This window comes from Panthera onca, chromosome X, assembly GCF_046562875.1.
Source record: "Panthera onca isolate mPanOnc1 chromosome X, mPanOnc1 haplotype 2, whole genome shotgun sequence".
Lineage (NCBI taxonomy): Eukaryota > Metazoa > Chordata > Mammalia > Carnivora > Felidae > Panthera > Panthera onca.
The window spans coordinates 59,134,502-59,161,737 of NC_138357.1; the positions used below are offsets into that span (position 1 = coordinate 59,134,502).

The 27,236-nt window shown below is 36.8% G+C and overlaps 1 protein-coding gene and 1 pseudogene across 3 annotated transcripts in view; both read right to left on the reverse strand.

The window, feature by feature from the left end:
• Positions 1-1,670: 1,670 nt before the first annotated feature.
• The window catches only part of LOC145713536 (uncharacterized), a 447,260-nt gene continuing 421,694 nt past the window's right edge, over positions 1,671-27,236 (reverse strand). For 2 of the 3 annotated variants that reach the window (XM_081792394.1, XM_081792392.1), the window contains 2 exons: positions 4,975-7,586; positions 1,671-2,118 (listed from right to left, as the gene is read on the reverse strand). In XM_081792394.1, the coding sequence (XP_081648520.1) occupies positions 2,080-2,118; positions 4,975-7,586 (2,651 nt within the window). In that variant the 3' untranslated portion in view covers positions 1,671-2,079. The remainder of the gene's footprint in view (positions 2,119-4,974; positions 7,587-27,236) is intronic. The other variant, XM_081792393.1, reaches the window with a different exon arrangement.
• LOC145714399 (chromobox protein homolog 3-like) lies at positions 18,221-18,842 on the reverse strand (annotated as a pseudogene).

Sequence of the window (27,236 nt, forward strand, 5' to 3'; positions counted from 1 at the left end):
TGTTTCCACTTCATTTACAACTTGATCGGTCATTCTTTTATTCAGGGAGTACCAAGATAGTAAGCGTGAACAAACAGATTGTTCCCAACTTCTTATAAAAAGTATTATTTGTAATAAAAATGATATTCTTACCAAAATCACTGTAGAAATTCAGATGGCTGTGGTTCTCAAAGTGACACAAAAGCAGAACAAGTTATCAATGGTGTGTATGTGTGTGTGTGTGCGTGCATGTGTGTATATTTGTATAGGTTCTTTGTAACAGGGTGAAAATGAGGTGGTAGTGGATATATTAGGAGACTCACTTTCAAGAATCAGCAATCAGGAGGTACACTTTGAACAGCTTGACAGCTTTGTTACTTTCTGAATGGAGTTAGTAGATCGGGGTGTTAAAGTGACCTCAGAACAGGAAAAACAGAAACTGATGGTGAACAAGTGAGCATTTGTTAATGTAGCAACAGGAAAAACAGAAACTGATGGTGAACAAGTGAGCATTTGTTAATGTAGCATGCTTATATTCTTGGCATTTGAAACTTTAAAAAGTCTGCAATTGTCTCTCTCTCTCTCTCTCTCTCTCTCTCTCTCTCTCTCTGTGTGTGTGTGTGTGTGTGTGTGTGTGTGTGTGTGTGATGAGATAGGGACAGGTCAGGAAATACAAAGGATGGTATAGGAGAAAAATATTTTTTCAAATGGACTTGGACTAGCCAGAACACATTGGGATTCAATGATATGGTAAAAAAAAAAAAAACAACAAAGATTACTGCAATCATGTTTATTATTCCACAATATCCCTCTTTCTCCATATGACATTATTTCCTTTGTCTTTACCTCAAATATAATCCCCTCTTACTACTACCTTCTTATCAACATTCTTCATTTTACTGAGGGACTCTATTACAATGGGTCAACAGTTTATATCCCATAAACATTCCACTTAATGAATCTAGGTATCTTTAGAAGTGGATTGGTTGACATGACTCATGAGAGACAAAAACTGAAATTTCATACTTTGCTTATTTAATCATTTCACATTTATTGTCTTTGATACCCAATACATCCAAACTCAGACTTAAAAACTTTGGAAAATGTAGTTTATTAATTGTCCCTCAAGTAGAAGATGAAATAAATTCAGACACAGCTGCCTCAGTTTTGTTTCCAAACCTGGAAAACATGGCATATTGCACAGACCCTGCAGCTGTTGAATGCACCACATCTACACTGGTGTCACTGTAGCAAACATTTGTGATATTTGAAAATCTAGTGAAATCTTTTTGAGAATAAAATGCCTCTTTAGTCAATTATTTAAGATTTATGATGTTGAGTGATAGTCTTAAATTTCTCATAAGTTTGTCTATACCAATTTTTGGACTCAGGTTGATGTTGTCTGTTTTCCTTTATCTCCTCAGATAAGATTCATCATTGATCCTGTGGTTAAATTTGAGGAGGCTAGGCCAAAGACTCGTGAGGCATCAGGAAAAATATATAACTTTGAAATTCCTACAGAAAGAAGGTCATTGGCACAGATTTTCGGTAATGGTGGCAGTAATAAAGTGCACTTTACTTTGAACTTGGGATAACTGGTTTTGCTTTGGACTGCTCACTTGGGTCATTGTATATTTGTGGTTGGGTCATAAAACTATACATGGTGCAGATAAAGGGAGAAGGCTGGATTCAATGTAAGACTTTGATCTTTTAACAAACCAACAATTGTTTTTTCCCAAACTATTCAGAGAACAATGAGAAGAACACATGGTTGGCAGGAGGAACATTTTTATTTGCTTGATATTATTTATTCAGTTACATTCAATTTGAGATCTTTTACTAATTCATTTCAAAAAGAGATGCCAACTTAGTTCACCATATTTTGATTAAACACTTTCAGGACCCTATCTTATCTAACAAGGAATCCAGCAATAGGATACCTGGGAAACACTTTAGTATTATGAAGAAATCATCAAATTGATGTATAAAGGAGTGAATTTATGGAAAGGTTTGGTGCACAGATGACCTCAGTAAAGAAATTCAGCAATTAACAGACCTTGAGCAAGTTGACAGTATATTTGGATAGGAGATGGTTTGTTGTTATTTTAGATTGAAAATCCCCAGAAAGCTTGTCTCCCACTGTAACAAAACACAACATATCACCTTTTAAAAAGCTAGAAATAGAAAAACTGTTTATCTGTATGCAAAATACTTAATTAAGAAGCTACAAGGCAGGGCATTGCTTTGATTATCTGTAGTATATTGGTAAAATATACATAAATATGCCTAAAGGTTAGGTTTAAACAAGATTTACTTCAATGAATATTAAGCAGAAGAATTAAACCTCTTTATGTATCTTAATGGCTCTATGATCAGAAAGGAAATGATACACTTGCATGGACCATTTTGAAATGAAAATATGAAAACTTCTGGCCACTTCAGTTAATCCATTTGATAACATTATACTATGAATTTAGCCTCTCCTGAACCAAGACTTACCTGTAGACTTCCTCAAATATTCAAGATATTTATAAACAAAAGTCTTAATTTTGAGACAATTACTAGAAACACCAATTTAAGAGAACTTTGGTACAAAAAGCATAACACATTTGATATGTTCAGACATCTGTCACTAAGAAGACTTGTATACCTCTGTATTTAAAACACTCTGGTTATAGTAGACTATACTATATGAAAAATTTCTTCCATATCACTACTGAATCATTTTTTTATTTTTTTAAATATATAATACATCAGAGATTACCACTTCTTTTATGACCCCAATGCAATTTTTATTAACTACATTGGATGCTGTCAAGAGGTTCAACTAATTAAACACTTGCATGATTTTTTATAAATAAAATCTATTTTCAAAGTTTAAGATAGGGTATTACTCCTATCTATTTTATATGGAATCATATTGTTTCTTCAGAATTGTAAATAATTTCTAGATAACTTATTAAATGATACTAGGATTTTAATAACATGGTTCTAAAACCACTATCCATGGAAATCAATGTTAACCCTCACAAAAAGGAAGATAGTTTCAAGAGTTGTGACCTTGTTTGGTTATTTCTGAAAAGTTCAACACAGTATAATAATTAATGCACACGTATTTCCAACTATTTTAATACATTGGTGACATGTGATCTGAACAATGAAAATGTTTTCTAACCATTCTTGAAACTCAGTGAGATGTCATTTTATTTGTCTTCACATAGTTTCTCTTCTCCAATAGCCACTTGTTTTCCCATTAAGATAGAAAATGGTTAAAAGCACTTTAAAGGGCACTATGTTTTTTACTTTGCATATTTTTTGAGCCTTCTACACTGCTTAATTATTAAGTGCCTATTGAAATAATGAATGAAGATGGTACAAATGGCTTGACTATATATTCTTATGTTAAGTTGGTTGTTTGATTCATTTATGGTTAGTAGAAAAGTTTTATAGCTTTTAAAATGAGCTTCTCTCACTTCTTAAATTGTTTTAATGGGGAACATACCTCCATTATCCTCATTGTAGTTGTTTGTGATGGAGATATAGAAAAGGATGTGATAAACCAGGAAAATGTGGAAATACAAAGGCCCTGAGGGAAGAATTCTCTGTTTCTGTACATCCTCTATTTGAAAAACATGATTATTTTGGGGGGAGAGGGAAATGCCTTACTTTGAAGGTAATTTTCATTTAAAATTAACAGGATATGTTTCACATACCCATACTTAGGAAACAATTCTTATATACTAGGATTCAAACTGCAAAGTGTTCCTTAACTAGTAAACTAGAACTTATGATAACCATGTTTTCACTAATCCAAAAACATCAAAGCCATAAAATAAACATACTTCAAAAGTTTTCATGCTACTATAAAAGTTCATTTGTATAAAACAACTAGGAAAAGTATCTCTTTTTTTCTGGTGTTGAGGCTTGTATCTTAACAATATTATTTTTGTTACTTATTGGACATTACCCATAAATTTATATAAGGTGGAGTTATTCAACTATACTAGGTATTTACAACTGTTTCCAGAGAGGGGGTTCTCTTGGAAAAATCACAAAATTGTTCTCTATTAAAGTAAAAGCACTAGAGAGATACCAATTTTGTACTTTCTCTTGGCTATAAGAATATATGTTTTATTTTAAAATGTACATTTATATTCAATTACACATCTATTAGAAAACAAAGTAATTTTTTTCAAGTTGCACATTTAGGCACAAAGACACTACAATCCAAATTAAATGTATTTGTTTACGGTGTCTAATAAGACTAAAATTCAATTGTGTACCAACTTAATTATGTCTCAATGACAGTATGTTGGTATAGCTTCATCAGAATGAATATTAGTTGATGGTGTCAAAAATAGTTTTCAAAATATATAGCAATCTTAGTTTGTGCATACAATTCAGAGTTCTAGAAGAAATATTTGATAAAGATTAAAAATATAATGTTACTTATTTTGAGGAAAATAAGATAAAGCAAATTTTAAGTCAAAAGTAGAAAAAGTTTAGGGTTCTTTGCTTCTTAATATGTGAAAAAACTAAGTAAAATTATATTTATTTAAATTAGAAATTAGAATATAATACTTTTGCCAGCTTCCTTATAAAATGGGAATTTTGGAGATAGTAGTTTCAAATGTCTTGATTTATGGTATTTAAGATTCATTTGACTTTACTCTTTATGCAAATAGAGGGATGAAACCAATACTTGGCTATTTGTACCCTTGATGGAGGTAGTATATGAGCCAGCCACAGTGCAATCAAAGCCATGTTTCTATTTACCAGCTGTATAGCACATGTATCTTTCAAATGGAAAACCATGTTTCTGGCTACAGGAGTCAAAAAATAAGTAATACTGGACATCTTGTCTCCTCTCTTCCATGGCTTACATATTCAAGTAAATTTTGAAAAGGAAGACTTTTTGGTCCTGTTCAGTGACCTAACACTATGAATTGTAGGAAATGGAGAAGAAAATCAAAGTCTACATTTATATAAACTTACCTTAAAAAATAGATTCACAGCCCCTGATGATACAGCAAACTTCACAACATCTGGTGGTTCAGCTTCTACTATAACGTCAAAAATAGGGAGTGGAATACTTGAATTGGAGTGAAAGTTTAAATCGGCAGGATACTTGACACCAATTGGATTCTGGATCCTGGACAAATCTTTTAAAAAGCCAACTTCCTTGGCATCAAGGACCTCCTTGGACTTAGTGGTATGATTAAAGCTAGAAGAATCCATGGAGCCAGAAGAGTCCTTGAGGCAGGCACCAAATTTGTGGTTATCAACAACTGTATAATTTATACCAAGCTTAGATGAATCAGAAAATTCAGAGGTGATCAAACTTTCAGGAGTGGAAGTATAGTTTGTGCCAACAGCAAAAGTGGGGGAGTTAGCATAAACAATATTAGGAATGGAGGAACTGGTACCAATTTCTAATTCAGGCTCAGACAGATTATTAATATTGCTTATACTGGTGGAATTATGAACATTATGAATATTTGTGGCATCATAGTTGGAGTTGGTGACAAAGTTGGAATCAAAGGCATGAATCAATCTAAGGTCATGGTTAATGCCTGAGGCACAGTTGGTGCCAGCAGTATAGCTAGGGCTAACAGCACCACTACAACTAGTTGTATTGCTAGTGTCAATGCCATTGGCAGTAGTTGTAGAGCTGTGTCTGGCAGCATAACTGTTTTTGGCAATATAGTTGGGGTTGACTACAGAGCTAGAACCTACTGCATGGGTAAATCTTGAGACACAGTCATGGTCTGAGTCATAGTTTGGGACAACTGCATAGTTGTGTCCAGCAGCAATGGTGGGTTTTGTATCATACTTGGAGTCAGCATCCTTGTTAGAACTAATAGCACTATTGTGGCTTATAGCACTACTAGGCCTGACATTATAGTTAGATCCAGGGTCAATTTTAAGGCCAGAGCCATTGTCACTGGGGCCAGGGCTATTGTCGTTCAGGCCAGGACCATTGATTTTGAGGCGGGAGTCATTGTTGCTGGAGTCAGGGCTGTTGGGACATGATACGATATTTTGGGGGTCAGGGGCATTGTTTTGGAGGCCAGATATATTGATTTTAGAGCCATGTCTATTGTTGGGGCTAGTACCATTGTTGGGGCAAATGTCATTGCCTGATCCAGTGGCATTTCTAGTGCCAGCACCATTATTGGAACAAGAAGTGCAGTTCAGGCCAGTTCCATTCTGCAGCACAGAGGTAGAGTTTGTACTAGTGCCATTGCTGAAGTTAACAGTACAGTCCTGATCAACACAATTGTCTAGGCCAGGGGTATTGTCTGAATTAATGGTATGTTTCCCCCCATCAGAATCAGTGCTGTATTTGGAATTAGCATCATTGTTAGTGGCATCATCAATGTTAGAGTCAGGTTCATTGTTGGAGTCAGTTCCATTGTTAGAGTCACCATCACCGTTGGAATCAGCTCCACTTGTAGGGTCAGCATCACCACCAGGATCAGATCCACTGTTTGTGTCTGCATTATGTTCAGCATTGCTATCTTTGGAATCACTGTCATCAGGGTCAGACTTATCTTTGGGATCTTTCTTATCTTTGGTGTTGTTTTCATCCTCAGGGTCTATTTCCTTTTCAGAATCTTTTTCATCTTCAGAGTCTGTCTCATCTTCATGTTCTGTCTCATATTTGAGAAGAGGCTCGTAATTGGCACTAGCCTTATCTTTGAGGTTTCTAGCAGTAATCAGTTTAGTATCATTGTCAGGTTTGGCCTCATTTTCAAGTTTAGCAGTAAGGTTAAACATGCCCTCATTTTCAAGGCCAGGAACATTGCTGGTGTTGATAACATTGTCTGGGCCAAGTGTACTATGGGAGCTCATAGTATTTTGAGGATTCATGGGAAATGTATGGGTAGCAGTAGAGCCTATGTGATTTTGGACAGCTGAGCAACTTTCACAATGTAAATAAGAACTTGAGCCCAAGGAATATTTAGAATCCTCCTGGTGTAAAGGACAGCAAAAGCCCACAGAATGCTTAGGATCCAGGGATCGAGATAAAGGGTTATTCTGAGAAGTCTTGTGATATCTAATAGATTTGAGGTTCAGAGAATATTTAGAATCCAAGGGAATTTGGAGATGTAAAGAAGAATCAGGGTCTGAATCATTATCAGAGTTTACAAGACATTTATGAAAAGGAGAATTACCGATTTTCATAAAACATTTGGAACATACAGGAGCCCCAGTGTCTAAAGAATATGTGTTATTTCTGTGAGTCTTGGGGTGTACAGCATACTGAGGGCTCATGGACATAGGGTGGCAGAGAAGTGCTGAGACTTTGGAGGTATAATCCTCAGCATTTAGAAGATTAAGAGGATTCATTTGAGACTGGGAACTCCGAACATTTTGTGGGAATTGATAGTCGTTGCAACAACTTTTACAGACAGAAATTTTGTGCCTTCTGTTTCTGTGATACTTGTTATCTGTGAATGTGTTTGGGTCTGAAATGCTCTGGCTGTGCTCTTCCTTTAGCTTTTGCTGTGACTTTTGATTGTCATTGAGAGTTGGAGACACTTCTTTAAATCTCACAATCTTGTCATCACTCAGATATCTTACAAATTGAATTCTGGAAACTGCTAGGAAAAGAATAAATATGAGCAAAAATAAAAAATAAATAATAAAGTTTTACCTTGACATTCACATTACAACACAAATATGTGCAAAGAAAAAATGCCATTTTATTCAACAGATTATTGCTAACTGGTATTTCAAAAGGAGGCCATGATCCTAAATTTTCTGCTCAAGTAGGTGTCATCTTGAGCTTATTAATAAATAAAAAAATGAAAGATTTTATCTTATATTTCTTATTAACAAATAAAAAATGAAAAAAATCATCTTGTATTTCTATACTACTCAGATTCAGAGAGCTTATTTTTAAGGAGATAACTCATTTAACAGGAATTCATTGGCACAATGTGTCCAAAATAAAACTGACTTTAGAAAGTTTGGTTACCACATATCTGCATTATCTTTTTCATTTTGCTTCCAGAAATACGAGCTATTTATTATTTACTGGAATATAATCCCTGTAATTTATACCATCTCCATGCTTGGAGACAAAAATTTTCTTTGGCTTGATATGTATGTCAAAATTGAAAATTTTTCTGATATTATCAAGGATCAATTTCTGTAGCTATCATGAACTCATTGGAACATGATTCTGAAAATATAGACATTTACCAATAAAACTGAACTAAAAAATTCAGTAAATGTCATTGTTTTCTAGGTAAATGGGCAGAAAAAAAAATAAAAAGCAACAAAAGAAGACCTCCTTCTACCATTTCCTCAAGGTCTTAAAGACATTTTTGTTATGTTTTGGCACTAAACATAAAATCATACTTGGGGAAGAGTCAAAGAATGTTGGGTGGTAGTTTCCACTTAGAAATTGATAGTGACTTTTTACAGAGAAGGAGATATGTCTTTTCATAAACTTTCCTTTAAGGGCATATAGAATCCTTAAGATAAATTTTTAATTGCATACTCTTTAGGCATTTATAAAAGAGACAAATTAAATTAAATACATTCTGAAAAGTATTCAATAGGGTATGCTACATATGACATTATCTACAATGAAACTTTTTTTTTACTGTATAACCCTCACAGATTTATTTCTAAGAAAAGGAGCTCATATTCTTGTAAATACATGAAGTCATTATGTTGCTTTTGATAACATGATAGCATTCACTGGTGCTCACGTAATGCAAAAGACATGAGATGTTCATAGTATTTATATGTTTTATAGTAAATACTAGAAGCACAACTACAGATTTTCTATCCCAAGCCATGTATAAACAAATATTGAAGGAAAGTGGTATTAATATCTGGTATTCAACAGCACGTATTATATATTTTACTCATACACTGATATTATTATAAATTAGTGACAGGGGTTTAGAGCCTGACAGAAACAAAAAAGTGATGTAATTTTGCTATTTGTAGTACTTATTCACATTAAAGATAATAGTCAAATATACTAAAACAATTATAAACAATATGGCTGTAAAACAAATTGGAAGTATATGGGTATTCAAGGTATACAAGGTTCTTAAACTGGATGAGAAAAGAACACTGAAAAATGTCATATCAAATATGAGAGCTATATCACTAAATTGATTAATATCTTAAAACTAAGAGTGAGATGAAAATCAGACAGCAGTACTCAGGCTGCTCTATAGAGATAGAGAACTTAAATTATAATCAAGAAAGTATCTCTCAGTTAAAGCCTGAAGATGTATTTCTGACTTCCAAAAACCAAAGGATATGTTCATATGCATAAGAAAAATAAAAATCAACTTATTTAAACATGATTATCTGTACTTGCAGAGTTTGGTGTGGCTACAGCACAGAATGCATTGGGTGTATAGTGGAGATCTCAATCAGAAGTACTCTTTTTATGCCTTTTAAAGGAGGAGATAGAAATGAATAGATGACAACATAGTAGACTCTTAATGACATTATCAGAGAATAATAGTGGTTTTTATATGATTTAGAGGACTCAATATTATGTGTGTAAGAAAGATCGCTGGTTTTCAAACAGCCTGTGTTTGAGAATTTGGTTCTATCATGTGTTAGTGATATGATTTGGGCAAGTTATACAACATTCAAAAGCCATCGTTTCTTCAGCCTAAAACAATTATAATTATATCTACCTTTTAAAGCTGTTGTATGGGTTACATGAGATACTCTATAAATGTTAGGTATTTCTATTCTCTCAAGATACAAAAATATAATATTGTGGAGATTGTTGTACTAGTTTTTCCCCTTGTGAATCTTATATACCTAGTGACTAGTAGCCAATTTTGAACTATTCTGTTAATTTTCTAATTTTCTGAAAGTTGGGAAGAATAGTTATAAGGACTAAATTTTAGGCATTTTAAATTTATATACAGAATTACAATACTATTGTTCCAAGAAGTCCAATAGCTATATTTCCCACACTGTTTCATAGAGTGAAAATAAAGCTGATTCATCATAAAATATGTTGTTACCAAAAAAGGTATTTATTTAAATATAATTAAAGAAATAGTTATCAAAACAAACTATAGACACAGCAAGATTATGACAAGTGCAAATTCCTACAAATTGACAATTATTATTACTATAATTGTGATAGCTTGAATGATATGTAATTGATACTCATGTCATTAACTTTGAAAAAAGACTTGATATTCAAATGAAAGGAGACAACTTTTATTTTATTTTATCTTACTTTATTTTATTTATTTTATTTTACTTTATTTTATTTTGTAAAATAATAGAAAAATATTTATTGACCACCGTTTACCAGTATTTACAATAAAGTAAACAATATATACAGTTGGAGAACGTTCTGATTACTACAAAGTTATTTTTCCTGGTTTCTGCTGAACCAGTAACTCAAATACTGAGAAGATTGAACCTACATGTAAGGAAGGAGTTGAGGTAAAGAGTAAAAATGCAGGTCAAGAATTTAGATTACAGAAGTTTGTTTACCCATTTATTCCAGCAGGTCTTAAATTGCCAACATCTCTAACCATCTGGTTATTATTAGGTTTCCATGAATGAAGTCTTAGATATTTCATGAATCATGACCTTTTAGTCAATATAGCACAGGGATTTCAACTTCTTGAAAAGGAATGGTGTGCTAAGAGGAACCTTTAATGTCCATTTAAGTTTTGTTTACCTAAATAAAACACACCAGGACTTGATTAGTTTTCTCATTTGGGTGGGGAGGTTGTTGGTAGTGATAATATTTTCCTTTCAAGGATCTTGCAAATAAACTTGTATTTAAATGACTATAGATCTGGATATGGATACTAATATGGCTGCTTTTAAACTGTCCAATTTAAATTGTTTACATTATATTTAAGTTGTCCAATTAGTTACAAAACTTGAAAGGTTAAAGCTTCAGGAATTTTCAATTTAACTTAAAGTGATTTATTTCTAAAGTTTCTAAAAATGATGCTATTCCAGAAACATGGGCTTATCCATGGTTATTAAATGCTGTTTTTGTTTTAGTGAATGTTAAAAAAAAAGAAAGAAGGAAAGAAAAGAAAACCTCTACGTATATATTTTTACACACACACACACACACACACACACACACACACACACGCCTAAAAAACCAAAAAAAATCAGAATGGTCCTTAGGCATATAGGAGTTAAACACAAATTCTGATTGAATAACATCTATGGAGATTTCTCCCAGTATTTAGAAAAACTGTTCTCGAATGCAGGGGAATAATATACCATGGTCTCAAATATTATTTTCTGATAAAGTAATTGCAGAAAGCCTTTATTTGTTCAAAGTAAACAGTAGATGCAAAGAACAAAAACAAAAACAAAAAACCCCAACAACTTCCCCAATACTACTTGAAAATAAAACTTGATTTTTATTAGAATGTTATCTATTCACACTAATAAATTAAAATCAAGACCCAAAGAAACACAAGCAATTACTGAACTTCACTTTGGGACCAGAATGTCAAGTTAGTCTCTCTTCATAAAAAGCAAAAATATTTTTTTTAATTTTATTTATTTATTTATATATATATTTATTTATTTATTTATTTATGTTTACAGGTGTGTTTATTTTCTTTAACATTTTTTATTTTTTAAATATGAACTTTTTTTTTTTTTTTTTTTTTCAACGTTTATTTTATTTTTGGGACAGAGAGAGACAGAGCATGAACGGGGGAGGGACAGAGAGAGAGGGAGACACAGAATCGGAAACAGGCTCCAGGCTCCGAGCCATCAGCCCAGAGCCCGACGCGGGGCTCGAACTCACGGACTGTGAGATCGTGACCTGGCTGAAGTCGGACGCTTAACCGACTGCGCCACCCAGGCGCCCCTAAATATGAACATTTTGTCAAATTTGTTTCCATACAACACCCAATGCTCATCCCAAAAGGTGCTCTCCTCAATGCCCATTACTCGCCCTCCCCTCCCTCTCACCCCCATCAACCCTCAGTTTATTCTCAGTGTTTAAGTGTCTCTTATGGTTTGGCTCTCTCCCTCTCTAATTTATTTCTTTCTTCCCCTCCCCCATGGTCTTCTGTTAAGTTTCTGAGGGTCCACAAAAAGGTGAAAACATATGGTATCTGTCTTACTCTGTATGACTTATTTCACTTAGCAGAACACTCTCCAGTTCCATCCATATTGCTACAAAAGGCCATATTTCATTCGTTCTCATTGTGAAGTAGTATTCCATTGTGTATATAAACCACAATTTCTTTATCCATTCATCAGTTGATGGACATTTAGGCTCTTTCCATAATTTGGCTATTGTTGAAAGTGCTACTATAAACATTGGGGTACAAGTGCCCCCTATGCATCAGCATTCTTGTATCCCTTGGGTAAATTCCTAGCAGTGCTATTGCTGGGTCATAGGGTAGATCTATTTTTAATTTTTTGAGGAACCTCCACACTGTTTTCCAGAGTGGCTGCACCAGTTTGCATTCCCAGCAGCAGAGCAAGAGGGTTCCAATTTCTCGACATCCTCTCCCGCATCTATGGTCTCCTGATTTGTTCATTTTAGCCACTCTGACTGGCGTGAGGTGGTATCTGAGTGTGGTTTTGATTTGTATTTCCCTGATGAGGAGTGACGTTGAACATCTTTTCATGTGCCTATTGGCCATCCGGATGTCTTCTTTAGAGAAGTGTCTACTCATGTTTTCTGCCCATTTCTTCACTGGATTATTTGTTTTTCGGGTGTGGAGTTTGGTGAGTTCTTTACAGATTTTAGATACTAGCCCTCTATCCAATATGTCATTTGGAAATATCTTTTCCCATTCCATCGGTGGCCTTTTAGTTGTGTTGATTGTTTCCTTTGCAGTGCAGAAGCATTTTATCTTCATGAGGCCCCAAGTGTTCATTTTTGCTTTTAATTCCCTCGCCTTTGGAAATAAGTCAAGTAAGAAATTGCTTAGACTGTCAGAGAGGTTTTTTCCTGCTTTCTCCTCTAGGGTTTTGATGGTTTCCTGTCTCACATTCAGGTCCTTCATCCATTTGGAGTTTATTTTTCTGAATGGTGTAAGAAAGTGATCTAGTTTCATTCTTCTGCATGTTGCTATCCAGTTCTCCCAGCACCATTTGTTAAAGAGACTGTCTTTTTTTTCCATTGGATATTCTTTCCTGCTTTGTCAAAGATTAGTTTGCCATACTTTTGTGGGTCCAATTCTGGAGTCTCTATTCTATTCCATTGGTCTATGTGTCTGTTTTTGTGCCAATACGATGCTGTCTTGATGATTACAGCTTTCTGGTAGAGGCTAAAGTCTGGGATTGTGATGCATCACACTTTGGTCTTCTTCAATATTATTTTGGCTATTCGGGGTCTTTTTTGGTTTCATACAAATTTTAGGATTATTTTTGTTCTGCTTTGAGAAGAATGCCAGTGAAATTTTGATTTGTATTTCATTGAATGTGTAGAATTCTTTGGGTAATATTGACATTTTAAAAATGTTTTTTCTTCCAATCCATGAACACGGAATATTTTTCCATTTCTTTATGTCTTCTTCAATTTCTTTCACAAGCTTTCTATAGTTTTCAGCATACAGATCTTTTACATCTTTGGTTAGATTTATTCCTAGGTATTTTATGCTTCTTGGTGCAATTGTGAATGGGATCAGTTTCTTTATTTGTCTTTCTGTTGCTTCATTATTAGTGTATAAGAATGCGACTGATTTCTGTACATTGATTTCGTATCCTGCGACTTTCCTGAATTCATGTATCAGTTCTAGCAGACTTTTGGTGGAGTCTATCAGGTTTTCCATGTATAATATCATGTCATCTGCAAAAAGCGAAAGCTTGACTTTGTCTTTGCCAATTTTGATGCCTTTGATTTCATTTTGTTGTCTGTTTGCTGATTCTAGAACTTCCAACATTATGTCAAACAACAGTGGTGACAGTGGACATCCCTGTCATGTTCCTGATTTCAGGGGGGAAGCTCTCAGTTTTTCTCTATTGAGGATGATGTTAGCTGTGGGCTTTTCATAAATGGCCTTTATGATGTTTAAGTTTGTTCCTTCTATCCCGAATTTCTCGAGGGTTTTTATTAAGAAAGGATGCTGAATTTTGTCAAATGCTTTCTCTGCCTCGATTGACAGGATCAAATGGTTCTTTTCTTTTCTTTTCTTTTCTTTTCTTTATTAATGTGATGTATCACAATTGACTGATTTGCAAATGGTGAACTAGCCCTGCAGCCAAGGAATGCATCCCACTCTATCATGGTGAATAATTCTTTTTATATGCTGTTGAATTGGATTTACTAGTATCTTATTGTGAATTTTTGCATCCATATTCATCAGGGATATAGGCCTGTAGTTCTCTTTTTTTTACTGGGTCTCTGTGTGGTTTAGGAATCAAAATAATGCTGGTTTCATAGAATGAGTCTGGAAGTTTTCCTTCCATTTCTATTTTTTGGAACAACTTGAGAAGGATAGATATTATCTCTGCTTTAAATGTCTGGTAGAATTCCCATGGAAGACATCTGGTCCTGGACCTTTTTGCGGGGTGGAGATTCTTGATAACTGATTCAATGTCTTCCTTGGCATGGGTCTGTTCAAGTTTTCTATTTCTTCTTGCTTGAGTTTTCAACGTGCATGGGTGCTTAGGAATTTGTCCATTTCTTCCAGGTTATCCAGTTTGTTGACATATAATTTTTCATAGTATTCCCTGATAACTGCTTGTATTTATGAGGGATTAGTGGTAATAATTCCATTTTCATTTATGATTTTATCTATGTGGGTCATCTCCCTTTTCTTAATGAGAAGCCTGGCTAGAAGTTTATCAATTTTGTTTATTTTTTTCAAAAAAGCATCTCTTGCTTGCATTGATCTGCTCTACAATTTTTTTAGATTCTATATTGTTTATTTCTGCTCTATTCTTTATTATTTCTCTTCGTTTGCTGGGTTTGGGGTGTCTTTGCCATTCTGCTTCTCTTTCCTTTAGGTGTGCTGTTAGATTTTGTATTTGTGATTTTTCTTATTTCTGGAGTTAGGCTTGGATTGCAATGTAATTTCCTCTCAGGACTGCCTTCACTGTATCCCAAAGCATTTGGATTTCTGTATTTTCATTTTCATTTGTTTCCATAAATTTTCAATATCTTCTCTAATTGCCTGGTTGACCCATTAATTCTTTAGTAGGGTGTTCTTTAACCTTCATGCTTTTGGAGGTTTTCCAGACTTTTTCCTGTGGTTGATTTGAAGTTTCATAGCATTGTGGTCTGAAAGTGTGCATGGTATGATCTCAATTCTTGTATACTTATGAAGGGCTGTTTTGTGACCCAGCGTGTGATCTCTCTTGGAGAATGTTCCATGTGCACTAGAGAAGAAAGTATATTCTGTTGCTTTGGGATGCAGAGTTCTAAATATCTCTGTCAAGTCCATCTGATCCACAGTATCATTCAGGGCCCTTGTTTCTTTATTGAACCTGTGTCTAGATGATCTATCCATTGTTGTAAGCGGGGTATTAAAGTCCTCTGCAATTACCACATTCTTATCAGTAAGGTTGCTTATGTTTGTGATTGTTTTATATATTTGGGGGCTCCTGTATTCAGTGCATAAACGTTAATAATTGTTAGCTCTTCCTGATGGATAGACCCTGTAATTATTATATGATGTCCTTCTTCATCTCTTGTTACAGCCTTTAATTTAAAGTCTAGTTTGTATGATATAAGTATGGCTACTCATCTTTCTTTTGACTTCAAGTAGCATGATGGATAGTTCTCCATCCCTTCACTTTCAATCTGAAGGTGTCCGCAGGTCTAAAATGAGTCTCTTGTAGACAGCAAATAGATGGGTCTTTTTTTTTAAATCTATTCTGATACCCTATGTCTTTTGGTTGGAGCATTTAGTCCATTTACATTCAGTGTTATTATTGAAAGTTATGGGTTTAGTGTCACTGTTGCTTTCATGCTTGTAGTGATGTCTCTGGTACTTTGTGGTCCTTGCAACATTTCATTCACAGAATCCACCTTAGGGTCTCTTGTAGGGCTGGTTTAGTGGTGATGAATTCCTTCAGTTTTTGTTTGGGAAAACCTTTATCTCTCCTTCTATTCTGAATGACAGACTTGCTGGGTAAAGGATTCTTGGCTGCATATTTTCTGTTCATCACATTGAAGATTTCCTGCCATTCCTTTCTGGCCTGACAAGTTTCAGTAGATAGGTATGCCACTACTCTTGTGGGTCTACCTTTGTAAGTTAGAACGTGTTTATCCCTAGTTGCTTCCAGAATTTTCTCTTTATCCTTGTATTTTGCCAGTTTCACTATGATATGTCATGCAGAAGATCGATTCAAGTTATGTCTGAAGGGAGTTCTCTGTGCCTTTTGGATTTCAATGCCTTTTCCTTGCCCAGGTGAGGGAAGTTCTCAACAATGATTTGTTCACGTATGCCATCAGTGCCTTTCTCTCTCTCTTCTTCTTCTGGAATTCCTATGATACAGATATTGTTTCGTTTGATTCCATCACTTATTCTCATATTCTCCCCTCATACTTCTGGATTTTTTTATCTTTTTCTCAGCTTCCTCTTTTTCCATAATTTTATCTTCTAATTCACCTATTCTCTCCTCTGCCTCTTCAATCTGAGCTGTGGTTGCCTCCATTTTATTTTCCACCTCATTTATAGCATTTTTTACTTCCTCATGACTATTTCTTAGTCCCTTGATCTCTGTAGCAATAGATTCTCTATTGTCCTCTATACTTTTTACGAGCCCAGCAATTAATTTTATGACTACTATTCTAAATTCTTGTTCTGTTGTATTGCTTAAATCATTTTTGATCAATTAGTTGTCTCTACTACCTGAAGTTTCTTTTGAGGAGAATTCTTCTGACTTCTCATTTTGGGTAGTCTCTGTGGTGGCTCCAAACTGCAGGGCACTTCCCCTGTGCTGTCAGGAGTAACTTGTGTTGGTGGGTAGGGCCGCAGTCAGACCCGATATCTGCCCACAGCCCACTGCTAGGGCCACAGTTAGACTGGTGTGTACCTTATCTTCCCCTCTCCCAGGGGCAGGACTCACTGTGGAGTGGTGTGGCCCCTGTCTGGGCTACTTGCACACTGCCAGGCTTGTGGTGTTGCTTCTATGGGATCTGTTGTATTAGCCAGGGTGGATCCAGAGGTGCACATGGCGGGAGAGGCAGGCTCAGCTCGCTTTGCCCTCAGTGGTCCCCTGCGTGAGTGGCCCTGCAGCACTGGGAAGGAGGCAGGCCGATCGGAGGGATGGATCCGCAGAAGCACAGCATTGGGTGTTTGTGCGGTGCAAGTTCAGTAATGGGAGCTGGTTCCTTTTGGAATTTTGGCTGGGGGATGGGAGAAGGAGATGGCTCTTTCCAGTGCCTTTGTTCCCCGTTGGAGCTGAGTTCTGTCTTCCAGGGCCCAACAACTCTCCCTCCTTGTGTCCTCTTGCCCTCCCCAGTCTCTGAGAGCAGAGCTGTTTACTTTCAACATTACAGATGTTAAGTCCCACTGGCTGTCAGAACTCATGGAGTCTGGCCCCTCCGCTTTTGCAAGCCAGGCTTCAGCGCTCTGCCTTGACTGGTGGGGTTCCCCTCCACTGATCTGGCTCCCTCTCACCAGTCCGTGTAGCATGCATTGCCTCTCCGCCCTTCATATCCTCTTCTGTGGGCCTTTTGTCTATGCTTCACTCCTGAGAGTCCGTTCTGCTAGCCTTCTGGTGGTTTTCTGGGTTATTTACACAGATGTGGATGGAATATAAGCAATCAGCAGGACGAGGTGAGCCCAGTGTCTTCCTATGCTGCCATCTTCCCTTCTGAGTCCCCCAGGAATCACCATCTTCAGTTGTGTTTTTTTAAAAATGCATACGATGGTTTGCAAATGCATGGGAACGGCTGCTGGATCTTCCCGTCCTCTGTCAGGACCCAGTGCGTGGTGGTGAAGGCCCCTCGAGCTGCCACACTCAGCAAGGTGGAAAGACTCAAATGTTTATTTTTGAGAGATAGATAGATAGATAGACAGCATGAGCAGGGGAGGGGCAGAGAGAGAGGGAGACACATAATCCAAAGCAGGCTCCAGGCTCCGAGCTGTCAGCACAGAGCCCAACACGGTGCTCAAACTCACAAACTGTGAGATCATGACCTGAGCTGAAGTTGGATGCTTAAACACCTGAGCCACCCTGGCACCCCCCAAAAGCAATTATAATTTGAGGACACTTTATATTTGCCTCTTTTGCCAGTACTAAGTCTGCCTCATCTGAGTCTTTCATTTCATGAGAAGTATTAATTTTTCACTGCTGTCTGTAGCATGAATAATTCATTCAGGATCAAGACCTCTGGAAAAATCTCTTGACTCAGCAGCAGCATCTCTTTCTCCTTTGCTTTCTTATTATCAGATTCGCTGTCAGATATTTTCTTTGTGTACCATCTTTTTCTTTGTCAGCTTTTTGATGATTAAGAAATGCTTTGGGGCGCCTGGGTGACTCAGTCTGTCAAGTGTCCAATATTGGCTCAGGTCATGATCTCATGGTTTGTGAGTTTGAGCTCCGCATAGGGCTCTGTGCTGACAGCTCAGAGCCTGGAGCTTGCTTTGGATTCTGTGTCTCGCTCTCTCTGCCTCTCTCACACTCTGTCTCTCAGTCTATCAAAAATAAATGAACATTATTGTTTTTTAAAAAGATGTTTCAATTAACTCTGGACTATCTAAATTTTATTCAGGTTCCCAAGTATTATTAGCGTCTGTAAGTCCTTTACACTTCAGGAAATACTCCATCTTCCCTTTCACTATACATTGGTTCAGTACTTTTTCCACCAAAATTCTTCAGGGTATGCCTCTTCTACTTTTTTTATTCTTTCCATTCTGTTTCTTTCCCATTTTTTGCAATGTAGTTTTATTGGAAACCATTATTAAAAGTTTTTCTTTAAATTCTAGTTAGTTATCACACAGTGTAATATTAGTTTCAGGTGTACAATACAGTGATTCAACACTCACGTACAACACCTGGTTCTCATCACAAGTGCATTCCTTAATACCCATCACATATTTAACCCATTTTCCCACTTACTCCCCTTCTGGTATCCATCAGTTTGTTGTCTATAATTAAGAGTCTGTTTCTTGGTTTGCCTCTCTCTTTTCCCTTTGTTTGTTTTGTTTCTTAAATTCCACATGTGAGTGAAATCATATGGAAAAGCATTCCACATTCATGGATTGGAAGCACAAATATTGTTAAAATGTCTGTATTATCCAAAGAAATCTACACATTTAATGTAATCCCTACCAAAATTCCACCAACATTTTTCCCAGAGCTTGAACATACAATCCTAAAATTTGTATGGAACCACAAAAGACCCCAAATAGCCAAAGCAAAGCAGGAGGCATCATAATTCTGGACTTCAAGGTATATTACAAAGCTGTAGTGATCAATACAGTATGATACTGGCACAAAAACAGACACATAGATAAATGAAACAGAATAGGAAACCTAGAAATGAACCCACATCTATATGGTCAATTAATCTTTGATAGAGATGGAAAGAAAATCCAATGGAAAAAAGTCTCTTCAACAAATGGGGCTGGCAAAACTGAACAGTAACATGTAAAAGAACGAAAATGGACCACTTTCTTACACCATACAGAAAAATAAATTGAAAATGGATGAAAGACCTAAATGTGGGACTGGAAACCATCAAAAACCTAGAGGTGAACACAGGCAGTAACTTCTTTGAAATCTGCTGTGGCAACTTCTTACTGGACACGTCTCCACAGGTGAGGGAAACAAAAGCAAAAATAAACTATTGGGACTTCATCAAAATAAAAACCTGAACAGTGAAGGAAACAGTCAACAAAACTAAAAGACAACCTAAGGAATGGGAGAATAGGTTTGCAAATGACATATATGATAAAGGGTTACTATCCAAAATCTACAAAAACTTGTCAAACTCAACACCTAAAAACCAATCCATTTAAAAAGTGGGCGGAATACATGAATAGACATTTTTTTCCAAAAAAGACACGCAGATGGTTAACAGATATATGAAAAGCTGCTCAACAACGCTCATCATCAGGGAAATACAAATCAAAACTATAATGAGACATCGTATCACACCTGTTAGAATTGCTAATGAACAACACAGGAAACAACAGGTGTTGGTGAGGACGTGGAGAAAAGGGAAACTTCTTACACTGTTGGTGAGAATGCAAATGGATATAGCCACTCTGGAAAACAGTATTAAGGTTCCTCAAAAAGTTAAAAATATCACTCTCCAGGATCCAGCAATTGTACTACTAGGTATTTACCCAAAGGAAACAAAATACTAATTCACAGGGATACATACACCAGAATGTTTATAGCAGCATTATCAACAATAACCAAATTTTGGAAAGAGTTCAAATGTCCATTGACTAATGAATGGATAAAGAAGATGTGGTATATATATATATATATATATATATATATATATATATATATATACACACACACACACACACACACACACACAATGGAATATTACTCAGCCATAAAAAATGAATGAAATCTTGCCATTTGCCAACAATGTGAGAGTATTATGCTATGTGAAATAAGAGAAAGAAAAATACAATGGAATTTTACTCATATGCAGAATTTAAGTAAGAAAATAAATAAGCATAGGGGAAAAAAGGAAAGACGAACTAAGAAACTGACTCTTAACTATACAGATGAAACTGATGGCTACTGGAGAGGAAGAGGGCATAGGGAGGATGGGTTAAACAGATGATAGGTATTAAGGAGGGCACTTGTGATAAGCACCTGGTGTTGTATGTATGTGATGAATCACTAAATTCTATACCTGAAACTGATATTGCACTGTATGTATGTTAACTAGCTGGAATTGAAATAAAAACTTGGGAAAATAATTAGAACTACCCTAGGATCCCGCAACTTCACTACTAGGTATTCACAAAAAGGAGACAAAAATACAAATTCAAAGGAATACATGCACCCCAGTGTTTTATAGCAGCATTATCAACAATAACCAAATTATGGAAAGAGCCAAAATGTCCATTAACTGATGAATGGATACAGAAGATATGGTGTGTGTGTGTGTGTGTGTGTGTGTGTATAAATAAATAAATAAATATATATATATATATATATATTTATGTATGTGTGTATATATATATATATATATATATATATATATATATAAAGAATATTACTCAGCCATTAAAAAGAATGAAATCTTGCCATGTGTAATGACATGGATAGAGCTAGGGAGTATTATTCTAAGTGAAATACATCAGTCAGAGAACAACAAATACCATTTTTAATTGCAGACTCGAATAGCTATTATCCACCATCTCCAAGCTGTTCCAGTCTCCAGTCTGCAGTGTTTTTGGCCCTGTATGCCTCAAGCTCCAGCCACATCAGAGGGGGTTGGGGGTGGGGAGCTGTTCTGGGCTGGTGCCAACAGGAGTGGACGGTAAGGGGTGTGGGTGGGATTACAACGTTATTTTACTGGGTGGATAAAAACACTGTCAGTAGTCAAACGAAAAAAAAAGTGTTAGTTTCTTTAGTGTTAGGCATAGATTTAGAAATTAAATGTTAAGATAGTAAAAAGACAGCAGTACTTTTACTGAGAGTTCTTCCATTTACTGAATTTTCATGATTCTCAATTTTTAATAAATGTTTAAAATTTGTTTATGTTTATTTATTTTTGAGAGAGAGAGAGAGTGTGAGCATCAGTGGGGGAGAGGCAGAGAGAATGGGAGAGACAGAATCTGAAGCAGGCTCCAGGCTCTGAGCTGTCAGCACAGAGCCCGATATGGGGCTCAAACTCACGAATTGTAAGATCATGACATGAGGCAAAGTCGGACGCTTAACTGACTGAGCCACCCAGGTGTCCCTTTAGTAAATGTTTTAAAAAAAACATTGATAAGCTTATAATTTTGTTATATAGAAATCAGAACACTTATATAATTGAGGTTTTTTTTTAGTTTTTCTTACTAATGATATTTTCAAATACCTTACTTTTAAAAACTACACAAGAGGGCTGATATCACTAAAACTGGAATAGTAAAAAGGCACTACAGGACTCCATACCTCTGCAAAGCAAGTAATGAGGTAGCAAAAGCTGTTAAAATCAACTTCTTCAAAAATACGGAATCAATGAGTGGATAAAGAAATTGTGGTTTATATACACAATGGAATACTACATGGCAATGAGAAAGAATGAAATATGGCCTTTTGTAGCAACGTGGATGGAGCTGGAGAGTGTTATGCTAAGTGAAATAAGTCATAGAGAGAAAGACAGATACCATATGTTTTCACTCTTATGTGGATCCTGAGAAACTTAACAGAAGTCCATGGGGTAGGGGAAGAAAAAAAAAAAAAAGAGGTAGAGTGGGAGAGATCCAAAGCATAAGAGACTCTTAAAATCTGAGAACAAACTGAGGGTTGATGGGGGGGGGGGGTGGGAGGGAGGGGAGAGTGGGTGATGGGTAGTGAGGAGGGCACCTTTTGGGATGAGCACTCGGTGTTGTATGGAAACCAATTTGACAATAAATTTCATATTAAAAAATAGTGGGGAAAAAAAGAAATAGACAGCAGGCAGGATTTGGCCTACAGGCGATAGTTTGCCTTTTCCTTTCATAAAAAGTTACACTTTATTTGGGATACACCAGCCCTTACTAAATTAGTATGCCATATGCGCTTCTGCATCATTACTCTTTTATTATTAACAAAGAAAGCACTAAATGTGAATGTGATTTCTTCAAATAAAAAACCAGATTAAACTAGTAAAAAAAAAAAAAGAAAGAAATACGGAATCAAAAACTTACAAAAATCAAAACAAAGCTTGATGAAGAAAGCTGTTGTTTTGTAATAAAAAGTGCCGTGGCATTTAAACTGCTCAGTTATCTTCCATACTGCAGATCAATGGTGGCAATGAGGATGACAGCCTTCATTGACAGTGAAAGTTGCTATTATGAGAGGGAGCAAGATATTCAGTATTTTTACATAGTTGTAGCTGTGAGTTTCAACTTGTCTGTTGGCTCCCTGATGGATTGCTGCAAGAACTTCATTTTTCCTTGCCCAACTTGGAGCATTTCCATGGCTGAGGAGCGTCCTGGATAGATTTTACTAAAAGCATTTAAAGGAACAAGCATTGTCCACAGCAACCAGGGTCAAGGGACAACTGTTTGAATAAGCAATAGACAGAATTAAGACCTGAGAAGGAAGAAGTTATAAAAGAGGGTACATAGGTGGAATAAATATTTTTTTAAGTTTATTTACTTATTTTGAGGGAGAGAGAGAGAGAGGCAAAGAGAGATGGAGACAGAATCCTAAGCAGGCTCCAGACTGTCAGTGCGGAGCCTGACACAGGGCTCAAACTCACAAACTGGTGAGATCATGACCTGGGCCGAAATTGAGTTGGGTGCTTAACCAACTGAGTCACTTAGGTACTCCAAGACTTTTAGCACTATCAAATATACTTGAGAATTAAAAATGCTACATTCAAGTTCCAGTCCAAGATGACAATGTAGAAAGACCCTGAATTCATCTCCTTCATGAAACACATCAAATTGCACATGTGTATAGAATAATTCCTCCTGAAGAACTGTGGGCTGACTAAACAGCTTCTGTACAACAAAAGATAGAGAGGCACAAAGAACATCAAGAAAGATAGAGACATGGTAACAGAGAAAACCCCCACTGTCTACTCTGGGAACTGTAGTGGGGAGTGATAGTAATGAGGGACTGGGAACAGACTCCTCTATCCTTGGGCATAGAAAAAAAAACTGCAATTAAAAGAGCAACTAACATATAACAGACAACTCTAGAACTCCACCAAACTGCTATAAGAACTGTTGAAAAGTTCTCTGGGTCATAGGGACTGGAGAATTATAGGTTTACATTCCCCTTCCACCTTAAAAGTGCATACCTGAACAGGGTATGGATGCCATAACTGGATTGCCACCTCAGTGAGTCCAGGGTTCACAAACTCACACCAGCTCTGGCTGCACTGGACAAAAGGGCAGAGGAGCTATGGGAATGGTCAGAGAAACCAGCTTACCACGTCAGCAAGTCCAAGGTCTGCAAGTCCATACCAGTCCCAGCTGGGCCCACGACCGAATGAATGAATGAGTGAGTGAGTGAATAAAGCTGTTTTTTTTCTTGACTTTTTTTCTTTTCTCTTTCCCCCTCTTTTCTCTTGTTTCAAAAGCCACAGTTTAAAACAGCCACTAGCATATAAAAAAGGCAGAATTAGAATTCTGCCAAATGGCTGGAGGAGCTACTGGAACTTTCTTCAGGTGGGAAGGCCTTATGGAAATGTCCTACACTCCCCCCTACCTTGAAAGTACAGTGCATAGTCCGGGTGCCCTAATCTGCCTGCCACCTCTGTGGCCCATAGCCAATACCAGCCCCAGTTATCCCACCAAGGTTACCATAGAGTGGTTGGTGTATGCCAGGACACCCCTGGCTAGTGCTCACTACAACCTCAGCCTTTGCATCAAGGTGACACAGGTGTAAAGCACTGTGGAAAACTTCAGGCCTACAACATTTTGGCCTTGGGAAGCTTGCTAGGGCACTCCTCATGCAGAGTGCTCTGGAACATCTTAGACATCTGTTTCATGTCCAGCCACCCTGCTAAAGTGCTCTCTGCACAAAATACTCTGGGAATCCTTGGCCTGTGCTTGCATTAGTTTCAGTGACCCCCACCGGGGCACCCTGTGTGAAAAGACCCCAAGAACACACCTAGCCATAACGGCCTCATCTCCAGTTACCAGGACAAGGCACACCTGTGCTAAACAACTTGTGACATCCCAGGTTCTACTCGACTTACCTTCAGCTATCCGGTCAGAACTTTTGTCCATGAATTCTAGGGACCCCACCAGACCATGCTGATTTAGCTTCAGCTTTCCTATTAGGGTACCTCCCTAGAAACTCCAAAACTGTACCCTGGCATGGCTCCTGTCACCCCTTAAGGGTACCCTCTGTGTGGAGAGTCCTGGAACACCTTGGTTTGTATCCACATCAGCATCAGATACTGTATCCAGGTACTCTATATGCATAGAGCCTGTGGACCCCCATCTTTCACCCACTTTAGTTTCAGCTATTCTGCCAGGGTGTCCTCTGTACAAAAAGCTCAGGAACATCCCAGCTTACACACTGCCTCAGCTCCAGCTGCCCCACCAGGACACCTTATCCATGGAACACCCTGGGGCACCTAGCTTGCACCCATTTCAGCTTCATCTGGCTGCCAAGTGTATCATCAATACATATGACCCTGAGTCAACGTGGAAAAAGGGCAATAGAAAGCATTCAAGCTGAACAGTAAAAAGAGAAAATAATTTAAAAAATAAAGACAGGTTAAGGGCTCACTTGGGCAACATCAAATGAACAAAAATTCAAATTATTCCCAGAAGGGAAAGAGAAAAAGGAGTAGAAACCTTATTTGAGGAAATAATAGCTGAAAACTTCCCTGACATAGAAAAGGAAATAGATTCTTACTCGACACATCCCAAAAGGCAAGGGAATTAAAAGCAAAAATGAACTATCAGGACCTCAGCAAAGATAAAAAGCTTCTGCACTGCAAAGGAAACAATAAACAAAACTAAAAGGCAACCAACGGAATGGGAAAAGATATTTGCAAATGACATATCAGACAAAGGGCTAGTATCCAAAATCTACAAAGAACTCACCAAACTCCACACCTGAAATACAAATAATCCAGTGGAGAAATGGGCAGAAGACATGAATAGGCACTTCTCTCAAGAAGACATCCAGATGGCCAACAGACACATGAAAAGATGCTCAATGTCACTCCTCATCAGGGAGATACAAATCAAAATCACACTGAGGTACCACCTCACGCCAGTCAGAGTGTATAAAATGAACAAATCAGGAGACTATAGATGCTGGCGAGGATGTGGAGAAACGGGAACCCTCTTGAACTGTTGGTGGGAATGCAAACTGGTGCAGCCACTCTGGAAAACAGTGTGGAGGTTCCTCAAAAAAATTACAAATAGAACTACCCTATGACCCAGCAATAGTACGGCTAGGAATTTGCCTAAGGGATACAGGAGTGCTGATGCACAGGGGCACATGTACCTCAGTGTTTATAGCAGCACTTTCAACAATAGCAAAATTATGGAAAGAACCTAAATGTCCATCAACTGACAAAGGGATAAGGAAGATATGGTTTATATATACAATGGAATACTACATGGCAATGAGAAAGAATGAAATCTTGCCACTTGCAGCAATGTGTATGGAACTAGAGAGTATTATGCTAAGTGAAATAATTCAGAGAAGACAGATACCATATGCTTATACTCATACGTGGATCCTGAGAAACTTAACAGAAGAGCATGGGGGAGGGAAAGGGGGAGAAAGTTACAGAGAGGGAGGGATGCAAACTATAAAAGACTCTGAAATACTGAGAACAAACTGAGGGTTGATAGGGGGTGGGGGAGACGGGAAAGTGGGTGATGGGCATTGAAGAGGGCACCTGTTGGGATGAGGACTGGGTGTTATGTGGAAACCAATTTGACAATAAGTTATATTTAATAAAAAAAGAAAAGGAAATAGATACCTATGTCTAAGAAGCATAGAGGATTCCAAATAAGATGAACTCAATGAAATCTATAACATGATATATAATAATCAAAATGTCAAAGGTAAAGGTAAAGAGAGAATTTTAAAAGCAGCAATAGAGAAACAAAAAGTTACCAAAGGGGGAACTATAAGGCTATTACCTGATTTTTCAGCAGAAACTTTGCAAGTCAGAGGGGAATGCCATGATATATTCAAACTGCTAAAATGGAAAAAATCGCTACAACCAGGAATACTCTATCTAGCAAGATTATCATTCAGATTTGAAGGAGAAATAGAGTTTCCAGATAAGTTAAAGGAGTTTATCACTACTAAACCAGGATTACAAGAAATGGTAAAGGGACTTCTTTCAGTGGAAAAGAAATGGCCATAATTAGACAAGAGAAAATTATGAATAAAAAGATGTAAAATATGACAGCATATATATAAAAAGTGGAGGAAAGAGTAAAAGAAGAAAGAAGTTCTTTTTTGAGAATATGTTTGAACTTAAATGACCATCAACTTAATACAGATTGCTATGTACTTAGGATGCTATATAAGAACCTCATGGTAACTCCAAGCCAAAAACTTATAATAGATACCCAAAAAATAAAGAGAAAGAAAGCCAAACATAATGCTACAGAAAATCATCGATCACAATAAGGAGAGCAAGAGAAGAGGAACAGAGAACTGCAAGGCAATCAGAAAACAAATAACAAAATGAC